Consider the following 10,804-nt stretch of genomic DNA (forward strand, 5'->3'; position numbering starts at 1 on the left):
AATGACAAATATACATTGTTATGTTCTCTAAAATAGCATTACTGAAGAGGACAAAAGTAAGAAAAAGGGGCAAGAGGAAAAACAACCTAAAAAGCAGCCTAAGAAGGATGAAGAGGGCCAGAAGGAAGAAGATAAGCCAAGAAAAGAGCCAGACAAAAAAGAGGGGAAGAAAGAAGTTGAATCAAAAAGGAAAAATTTAGCTAAAACGGGGGTTACATCAACCTCTGATTCTGAAGAAGAAGGAGATGATCAAGAAGGTGAAAAGGTATAAAGTTTACATATATAAAATGGCTGTTCTATTCTTAGTTTATATATATATTTTTTTTTTCCTTTTTTTTTTTTTTTTTTTGAGATGGAGTCTCGCTGTGTTGCTTAGGCTGGAGTGCAGTGGCACAATCTTGGCTTGCTGCAACCTCTGCCTCCTGGATTCAAGTAATTCGCCAGCCTTAGCCTCCTGAGTAACTGGAAGTACAGGCATGTGCCACCACTACCGGCTAATTTTTGTATTTTTAGTGGAGACAAGGTTTTGCAGTCTTGGCTAGGCTGGTCTTGAACTCCTGATCTCAGGTGAACCTCCCACCTTGGCCTCCCAAAGTGCGGGGATTACAGGCACCACACCTGGCCATTTATCTATTTCTTAATCTTCCTAGTTTAAGAGCTTTTAATATTTTGGAGGAAGTCTGTAAATACCAGTGGCAGTTAAAATGAATTTGTTTACCTTTTTGAATAGACTTGAATTAGCTGTGTTACAAAGCATATTGAAAATGTCCCTTTATTGTCTTCTCTAAATTTATCTTACTATTTTACAATTATGATCTGGAAATTAAGTAAACAGTACCTTTCCAATAACTCCATCTGTCTAGAAAAGGTAGATGAAATGAAATAGGCTGTGGCCGGTGAAGACAAATGTTAAAAGAAGTGGATTTATATAGAGATTTTTGTTATTTACCCCCAAGAAATTCTTAACACTCTTCAGGCCTATTGTACATTTTAGCAGTGGTATGTAACTTTATTTGGATGCCATAGTTGTTGGGAATCTCATTAAAGCTGTGTATCCTTTTGTGTAGAAAAATAAAATTTTGTGTATAGCCTTAGAGATTTACAGATCCAGGTCATGCAGATGTTTTGTTTACTTTCATCTGATTTTTGGCTCATTTCTTAATCTTTTAGAAACCAAACATTTTAAATTGGATAGGTCATTAGTGTGCTTGTCAGTACTCAAGTCAAAGCACTCTGTAGAGAGGCAAACAGACTGACATACTACATTTTATCCAAAGGACATCACTCCTATAGCAGGACATAAAACAGGATGATTATTTCACGGTCATTAATCAAAGTTAAACTTGCAGAGATAGGTGTAATTCAAAGACTATTTTTAGGTTGCTAATTTGAGTATTCATCCCTTTTTTAAAAACTAGCTGCTGCCTCTCCCCCAAGATTGTAATTCCATAAGCGCTAGTCACTGACTTTATAGTTAACTAAAACCATCCTAATTCTCAAAACAGAAGAGAAAAGGTGGGAGGAACTTTCAGACTGCTCACAGAAGGAATATGCTGAAAGGCCAACATGAGAAAGAAGCAGCAGATCGAAAACGCAAGCAAGAGGAACAAATGGAAACTGAGCAGTAAGTATTTTTTTTTTTCTAAATTTTGAGTTCTTTTTAAAGGCTAGCATGGAATTTTTAAATAATAGACTTTCATTTTCCAGACTTTATGAAGCCTTTTGAAGAAGTGACTTTTCCCATGTGTTAGAAAAATCTTCAATATATGATGATGATTTCAGGCTTCATTCTTTTCTGAGAGGATGAAATTGACTGAGGCAGGCACTCTTAATTATTTTTGAATTTAAACGAAGTACAGATAGGATTTAATTGATACTGGCTTTGCAAGAAGTGTACTCATCCTCTACCATTTGTTTGTATAATACATACAGAGGGGCGATAATATACTGGTGGACAAAGAATGCAGGAAATACCCTTATTCATCACACCACCAAGCAGGCCTCACCCTAAAGACCAGCAAAAGTAACAAAAGCACATTTGGAAACCCAGGAAGCCAGTAAAAGTAAATCTAAAGGCTGACAGGGTGTACATTATTATATATGTGCAATATAAATCAAATTCAAAGCTGTTTTCTCTTAAATTTTGATACTTAGAGACAGTACCTGCCATGGGGAATTTCTTTCCCCTTATATAATTTTATTACTAGAAGGAAAAGTAATAGCAATGATAATAATGAACAGACTTCGTGTCTTTATTAATTTGCTTTCCTAGTTACCTTTAGACTCACTTCTGAGTTCTTTCTCTGACATGCTTTTCTTTCCTCGTGAAGCGTCTTACATTCTGACTAAATTTTTGTTATTGTTGTTTTAGTGAGATGATTTTTAAAACATGCTCTAGGTCAATAAGACAAAGTTAATGATGAGCAGTGAAACGATTCTTGAATAATTTTGTACTTTTTTTCTTATATATCTGTAAGCCAAAGTCTTTCTTGACAAGTACAGCGTTTTACTCTGCTTTCTTAGTTTGGAGGATATACAAGTAGTTTTAGCTCCTTGAGGGAGTAATTTAAATAACTTATCTAAAGCTCAAAAATATATTCCCTCTAATCTGTTAGACTTTAAGCACTTCTGTAAATATTTAAGTTATTCTTTGTCACCTATCATTTTCTATTCTATCTTTTCACTGAAAAGCTGTTGGACTGTTTGTTGCTTTTGACTTTATTGTGCTCCCAAAATTAAGATATAAAATTAGTTGTTACTAGTATATGTAGCCCAACCCTTCTTTAGTATCTTGAAGTTATCTTTATGTATTTCAGTTTCTTTTAAATGTCCTCCAATGTAACTTTCTCAAATTCTAATATTTGTGTTTTCTTTCCTTCTCCTGTTATTACAAAACTTTGTACTTGGACAGTTTTGCTCTGTAAAGCATTTCAGATGCAGCTTGTGTGAAATGCATTATGCAAAATAAAGTTTATTGTATTGTATTCCCAGCCAAACAACATGTAATCTACAGTAATAAAAAATATATCTCATTTTGGGCTCAAAGCATTAATCCAGTTACTGAAAAGAGAATACAAGTGGAGCAAACAAGAGATGAAGATCTTGAGACAGACTCATTGGACTGAATTTCCCCCTTCCCCCCATTGATGGAAGAATGTTCCAGATTCTAAATTGAGGACTTCATTATTAATGGCATTACTGTGTTATGATTGTTAACAAATTTCCTGTAAGGTACACACTACATACTAAGGTCGGCCATCATTCCTGTTTTTTTTTTTTAACCAAGCTTAAAATGAAGCTTTGTGTTTGAAAGTAATAACAAGTTCAGATGAAGATGGTGGTTGTACATTATTCATTTAGAAAATATAAAAATTCATTTTGTTTTGAAGCTAGTTATTAAACTGGAATAGCAGTTATATCCCTGAGAATGGGGCCCTTCTCTTGACATTCCTTTGTTGTTTAATTCTTTAGAATCTTAATAAATGTTTTTTTAATCCTGAGAGATTAAACAGTAGTAGACTTGTTAAGAATGAAACTGTAACCAAAATTTTAAAATAAAGTTTTTTTAAAAAAAAAAAAACCTGATTTTTAGATATTTTTTGTTCTTGTCTATTTGAATTGGTTCATAATATGGCCTGAACTCTAAGCCAAGGTACTAGAAATTAAGATTTCAATTTTAAGTGGTTATTTTTGTGATTGACAATAAAACGGTACCTTTTGTGAAATGTTAATGAATGTTACTGGACGTCATTCAAGTTTGATACATTGGCCAAAATTAAAAAAAAAAAAGATATCTTAAGTCTATTTAACCTTAAAGCTAACTTCAAAACTCATTAATCTACTTGTTGCATACACAACGATTAAATTGGTCTATTTTAACATGCAGCTTTAAAAAAGAACTGATGTAGAATCCATTAAATATTTATAGGTATCATCTTCCCATTGTGGCCTATTTGTCCAGTGACCCTGAAATTGGTCTTCTAGCAACACACTATTTATGATGTCACTGAAAAGTTAGATGAGATTTAATTTAGCATGTTAATTAGAGTTTTGCTTATATTTATGCTATGGAACTGCACCATTCTAAGAGCTATAGTCAATTCCTTTGCAGTCTAGGCTATTGACTTATTTTAAGGAAAACATTTTTAGCTTTTACATAGGGATTGTGGGCATTTAGTCACGAAGTTCCAATGTTTTAAAATATTTTTGTTAACATTTGATAGGCAGAATAAAGATGAAGGAAAGAAGCCAGAAGTTAAGAAAGTGGAGAAGAAGCGAGGTTAGTTATTTCACTTTCTAAGATACATAAAATTATACATGGAAAGGCAGACATAACTTTTCATGTATTGGTTTTGGAATAATTTTATATCCTACAAATATACTTTTTCAAATCCCTAATGGGCTTTATATAAATTGCATTGTATTTTAAGCATAATCAAGTGAACTTGCTTGTTGGTTTAATGCTCATTAATTATTTGATGTTGTCAAATTTTAGTACACTTGCTGAAAGCTGGATGCTTTCCCATTTCAGACAAATTCCTTGGTTAAACATAAGGAAAAGCAGGTGTTTGGGGACTGGAGAGCAGAGGAGTTATCGTATGCAGACTATTTATTTTAGAAAAAAAGCAGCCAAGTGGTGGTTTTGTGCTTTTACACTGCATGTTGCTTTTCTCATCCAGACACTAAAAATGGCAATAAGTACTTATTCTTAGTTAAGCTATTGTGCATATCTTTGAGCTTCTTAGTAAAGATTACTAAGAACATTTTTTTTTAAGTCCACTAATTCATTATACTTAGCCTATATACAGAAATACTGGTTTTGGAAAAACTGTTCACTGTTTTTCACATATTTTAATTTGTAGAAACATCAATGGATTCTCGACTTCAAAGGATACATGCTGAGATTAAAAATTCACTCAAAATTGATAATCTTGTAAGTGTTTAACTTCATTTAATACTACAGTACTGCATTTATAGCTTCATCTTTTATTTTTCTCACACATCTTATGAGTATGTAAATTTAACATAAGGGATAATTAGTGGTCATTTTGCACTACCTTTTTTTTTTTTTTTTGAAACGATCTTTAGAAACAAGTGTTAAGATAATTAACAGCTATGAAATTACTGTTTTGTCATGAAGGATGTGAACAGATGCATTGAGGCCTTGGATGAACTTGCTTCACTTCAGGTCACAATGCAACAAGCTCAGAAACACACAGAGATGATTACTACACTGAAAAAAGTAAGTGATTTCAAGTCATGTAGATTCTTTGAATTTTGTCATTACTTCATTTAAAAATTGTTTAAAAAAATCAGTTAGGAAAACAATTATGACGAATGTATATTGTTTTCTCAGATACGGCGATTCAAAGTTAGTCAGGTTATCATGGAAAAGTCTACAATGTTGTATAACAAGTTTAAGAACATGTTTTTGGTTGGTGAAGGAGATTCCGTGATCACACAAGTGCTGAATAAATCTCTTGCTGAACAAAGACAGCATGAGGAAGCGAATAAAACCAAAGATCAAGGGAAGAAAGGGCCAAACAAAAAGCTAGAGAAGGAACAAACAGGTATGTGGTAAAAAGCCAACAATTTCACGCCAGTTTTTAAACCATTTGCCAGGACTGCTTTTAAAAATGGCTTTGATACATAGTTTCACTGTGTATACACCACAGAAAAAGTATACATAGGCAAAATGGTGAAAATGTGATGGGCCTATTAAAGGACTAGAGCAATGTGCATTGAGAACAAAAAATCAGGTCAGTTTATATTCGACTTCTAAGGCAGAAACCATTGCTCATGAGGCAGATGACTCTGGATAAACATTTTTAAAAAGCCATCCATCACAATGCCTCCTCATTCCTAGAGGACCCACTTCCTGGTTGCTCAGCTGCTTCTGATGTTTTCTTCTCACCTAAAAAGTAAAATAGCGTACAGTAGCCTTTTAAATTAAAACAGCCTCACAGGTGGAGACTATACCTGCCATTACTTGATACAGGTATTCTGATGATGCTGCTGAGTTACCCTGAGCAGACTTCACTGTATTAATGCCATGTCATTTTTTTTTTTTTTTACTATGAAGTACTTATATATGAATAAGTTTACAGAAAATGATTTCTCATTGGTAGCATATAAATTCAGTCAACGATGGTGATGTCAAACAACCACAGACTGTCCACATAGGTGGCTAAGAAGATAATACCTTTGCTTTCTATTGGTTCTCAATGTACACAAACTTTCATATATAAAATTATTAAAATTATTGTGTGAAATTACCTTTAGGCTATGTATATAGGTGTGTACAAAACATAAATTTCATGTTTACAGTTGGGTCCCATCCCCAAGTTAAACTCACGTATATGCAAATACTTCCAAAACAATTCTGTGTCTTACCTACATTAAATGAGAAAGTCTTTTTTTTTTTAATGATGGAGTTTCGCTCTTGTTGTCCAGGCTGGAGTGCAGAGGCGTGATCTCGGCTCACCACAACCTCCCTCTGGGTTCAAGCGATCCTCCTGCCTCAACCTCCAGAGTAGCTGGGATTAGAGGCATACGCTACCACACCTAGCTAATTTTGTATTTTTAGTAGGGACGGGGTTTCTCCAGGTTGGTCAGGCTGGTCTTGAACTCCCAACCTCGGGTAATCCATCTGCCCCGGCTTCCCAAAGTGCTGGGATTACAGGCATGAGCCACCGTGCCTGGTGATAAAGTCTTATAAAGCACTTACATGTGTAGCATATATGTAAAGCACTCAACCTTAGCTTCTACTTTTTTCACTAATTAGCAGTAGTTAAATCCTGCTAGTACTTACTACTTAAAAGTCGTTATTTTCTTTTCATTTGTATTAGGAAAAATTTATAACGTACACAAATAGAAATAACTTCTCATGTCCTTGTCATCCAGCTTTGGCAGTTCAGTTTATGATCATTGTGCTTTTGTAGCCCATAAGCTTTCTCTGTGCCCCTCTTGAAGTTTTTACGAAAAATCCCTGACCTATCATTTCACGCATGAACATTTCAGAATGTATGAAAGACTCTTAAAACAGAATCATAGTACCATTATCAGCTCCTCCAATCTTGTTATTAGACATCTTAGTGGCAGCTGCTTAAAGTAGAAGCTAGCATTTCAAAAGCGGTTGGTTTTTTGTTTTTGTTGCTTTATTGGGGAATGACATGGGTCCCCTTAGAGAATTATTAATATGACTTACAGGAAAACCCCCTTTATTAGGCACAAAAATATCAATTAGGAAATACTCATTTAGCACTTTGTTCTAAAATAATAAATTTTAAAATTTGATTCACATTGCTTTTTCTTAGTAGAATAAATCAATATGCTTAGAATTATAACACCCTGTAGTCTTCCTGGTAATAGTAATAACCAGAATAATCAGATTAATAATCCACTTCCTGTACCCATAGATAGTTAACCTGCTTTTTATGGTACCTTAGCTACCCAAAGCCTCTGGTGGTTATCTGCTCCCCTTTTTGACAAAGCATCAAAACCCAATTCTAACATTCAAGAGAGGGCTGTATTACAATGTAATTTCAAATAAAAGACATTAGAAACACGAGGGCCATGTTGTATTTTGATTTTGGATCTTTAGTAGACACCTTCAGTTATTATTTTGTAAGCTTTAACAAAGTTTTTCCATTGGATTCTTTCTCAAGGGTCAAAGACTCTAAATGGAGGATCTGATGTTCAAGACGGTAATCAGCCACAACATAACGGGGACAGCAATGAAGAGAGCAAAGACAACCATGAAGCCAGCACGAAGAAAAAGTGAGGAATAGGTTTTAATGGGTCTTGTGTGTTTTTATTATTCAGGTTTTTAATCACATTTGTGTTCCAAGGTTATCTTAGTATAATAAGCAGTTATCTTTTGATTACCCAATTCCTGAATTCAGTAAGCAAGTTATAATTCAAAAAGGAAGAAGGGTAAAAACCTTTTATTGACAGTGACTTTGCCACTGAATTCAAGGGAATGGAACTAGCTGGGAACCCAGTTAAAAAGAAAATATTTGCTCCTGGACTTTTTACTGAGATACTGTCAGTAATGACTTGCATTCACACTTTCTTGAATTGTGAGAGGGTAATTGTAAAATGTTGGATGATCACAGTTTTTGTTTTGTTTTTTCTTTTTTTGAGACAGAGTTTCACTCTTGTTGCCCAGGCTGAAGTGCAATGGCATGATCGTGCTCACTGCAACCTCTGCTTCCTGAGTTCAAGCGATTCTCCTGCCTCAGCCTCCCAAGTAGCTGGGATTACAGGCGCCTGCCATGATGCCCATCTAATTTTTTGTGTTTTTAGTAGAGACGAGGTTTCACCATGTTGGTCAGCCTGGCCTCGAACTCCTGACCTCAGGTGATCCACCCACCTCGGCTTCCCAAAGTGTTGGGATTACAGGTGTGAGCCAACACGTCCGGCCATCAGGCGATTTTTTAATACCCACCCTAAAATAGGCTATGGAGCCATAGTTGAAGTCTTGGTTTGTTCCACTGTGTATTTGAAGGACTTAGATTGAAGCATCCCTTCTAATTCTGAAATTGAGGGAAATCTTGTTGTCTATGTGTGTATCAACCTCTCTTTTTATTAAGATTTTGAAATATGTTGGTATCACAGATATAAAACATTCTCATGTTCTTTAAAGAGAATTCACTTTTAAGCTAGAAATGATGGAAAAGGCTTGGTCCATGACACTTTCCTGAGTTATTTTGCTTCATCTGCATATTACTTTGGGAAGAAGATACAACATGGTAAATTAACAGTTTTGAAAAAGAAAATAATAATGACTGTTCTAATAACAAGTCAAGGTTTTTTTTGGTTTGGTTTCAGTCTTTTCATGGACTTAAAAAATATAATGCAGACTTAATGTCTTTTTTTCCTTCATCAGGAGAAAATCCTAATTCCAGTTGTACCTTTCCCCCTTTTCTTCAGGCCATCCAGTGAAGAGAGAGAGACTGAAATATCTCTGAAGGATTCTACACTAGATAACTAGGTTGACATACCTGGAATATAGAGAACACTTGAGAAGTTTGTAATGGTTTTCTTTTGAAATAGACTGCTGAAAGTTTTAAATTTTTATAAGCATAGGTTTGATGTTGAAAACTTGTTTTGAGGGAGAAAGTCCCTTTATCTTTGTTTTAAAGTAAACATTATCGCTAAGTAAGTGTACTTGTGCAGTATTAACAGCTACATTATACAGTAAATGTGGGATAAAATCCATTTAGAAAATGTTAAACTGCTTTTCCAGACATGGTTGTAGCATATTTTCAATTAGTGTGTGTATGTTAATGTGTAATTGATAGAACAAAGTTACATTTTTAAAACTGCTACTTGTATAAACCTTGCCTCTTTTTCCAAATACCGTGGGTTTTGTGCATAGTTTTTACAAACCTTGGATTTACCAGACTGTCTTTTCACTGTTTGTGGGTTTTGTAGAAGTTACGCATTTTTATGGTAGATAAAATGTTACTTCTATACAAGTACTCACTCCCTTTTTATCAAAAGTTAATTTTAATCTCACAGTCTACATTGTGCTACATTATCCAGCTTCTTTGGAACAATGTGTGCTCTGTATATGGTTTTTTTTGGTATGACAACTAATTAAGCAACTGACATTGAACTCACTAAGAATTCTACAAACTATAAAACATTGTTAATTTCTGAAGGTAATTTAGTTTTGTGGCTGGGCATTCAGTGAAGTCTTAGGACTTCTCTGCAGATAACTGACTGGGTATATATAGGAATGAATCTGGCTTTAGGGTTAAATCATTTAAGGTCCTTTTATAGACAGGCACTAGTAACTAAAACTGAAAACTAAGTTTATTTTTGAGGAATGTTGTTAAAAATGTCTTTAAGAAGTCACTAAATAGTACTTAATTGGAAGAAAAAATCATGATGCTTATACAATAAATATAAATAAATGCTATATAAGGAAACTCACCTATTTGAAATCATGGCTATATCATTTTTATTTTCTAGATTCCAAAAATACAAACACTAGTTGTTCCAGCATTGTACTTTGATAGTCTAGTCTGTACTTTTGACGTGCATGGACTAAATCCAGGGTGAAACCAATGTTACAAAATTTAAGGGTATGTTAACTAAAGGATAGCATTTCTAAGATATTTTGAATATTAGGTCATTTGCCACTTTTCAATAAGTAGGATAGTTCTCATGTTTTGAAATTATATGAATATGGAAAAAAATGGCTTAAGACCAGCATCTGTGTATGACATTGTATGGTTGACCTTCTGAGATAACTGTTTTCATCTACAGAATTGCATTTTTGCTTTTACGAGGTCTTATAATGGAACTAGGAATCACCGTTTTAAGAGAACCTGCATATATACCAGTCATTATCTGTTTGGTCCTTATACAGTTTTAACGTAGATTTATTCTAGTTAAGCCATAAGTTCAACGTGTAAACTTGTTTTGATTAAAGAATTTTTCTATCAAACTCTGCTAGTAAATTACTTTCTTGCTATTTACAAGAGTAAATGATGGAATTCTGGTTTTGCAGCCAAGGAAATAATTTCTTAGTTAACTGGTCACAGAGATTGTGTTGTTTTAGGAAACGGTGTAACAGTAAGCTCAAGATGATAAAAAATAAAGGAAATATTTCTCTTTTGTTCACCCTCCCTTTCTTCCCATGACCCACCAGATCTATAGTTTTACAAAGCCACAGAATATTCAAATTCTAGAGATACAGCATCATTCTCATAATTTATGTCAGTTTGTACAGGCTGACCTTGCTCTAACTAGTTGATGTATGTTCGCTTCAAGCATAATTGCCGTTTCTTTA

At 34.2% G+C, this 10,804-nt stretch overlaps 1 protein-coding gene across 11 annotated transcripts in view; it reads left to right on the forward strand.

Moving 5' to 3' along the window:
- The window catches only part of PSIP1 (PC4 and SRSF1 interacting protein 1), a 48,069-nt gene extending 37,610 nt beyond the window's left edge, over positions 1-10,459 (forward strand). For 3 of the 11 annotated variants that reach the window (XM_055294195.2, XM_063609168.1, XM_055294198.2), the window contains exons 9-11: positions 37-265; positions 1,506-1,624; positions 2,992-3,580. In XM_055294195.2, the coding sequence (XP_055150170.1) occupies positions 37-265; positions 1,506-1,624; positions 2,992-3,016 (373 nt within the window). In that variant the 3' untranslated portion in view covers positions 3,017-3,580. Of the gene's footprint in view, positions 1-36; positions 266-1,505; positions 1,625-1,707; positions 3,581-4,223; positions 4,280-4,862; positions 4,934-5,140; positions 5,243-5,356; positions 5,571-7,667; positions 7,780-8,934 lie in introns of those variants that run through there. The other 8 variants (XM_055294192.2, XM_055294193.2, XM_055294196.2 and 5 more) reach the window with 4 other exon arrangements.
- Positions 10,460-10,804: the final 345 nt, after the last annotated feature.

The sequence above is a fragment of the Symphalangus syndactylus genome, chromosome 9 (assembly GCF_028878055.3).
Source record: "Symphalangus syndactylus isolate Jambi chromosome 9, NHGRI_mSymSyn1-v2.1_pri, whole genome shotgun sequence".
Taxonomy (NCBI): Eukaryota; Metazoa; Chordata; class Mammalia; order Primates; family Hylobatidae; genus Symphalangus; species Symphalangus syndactylus.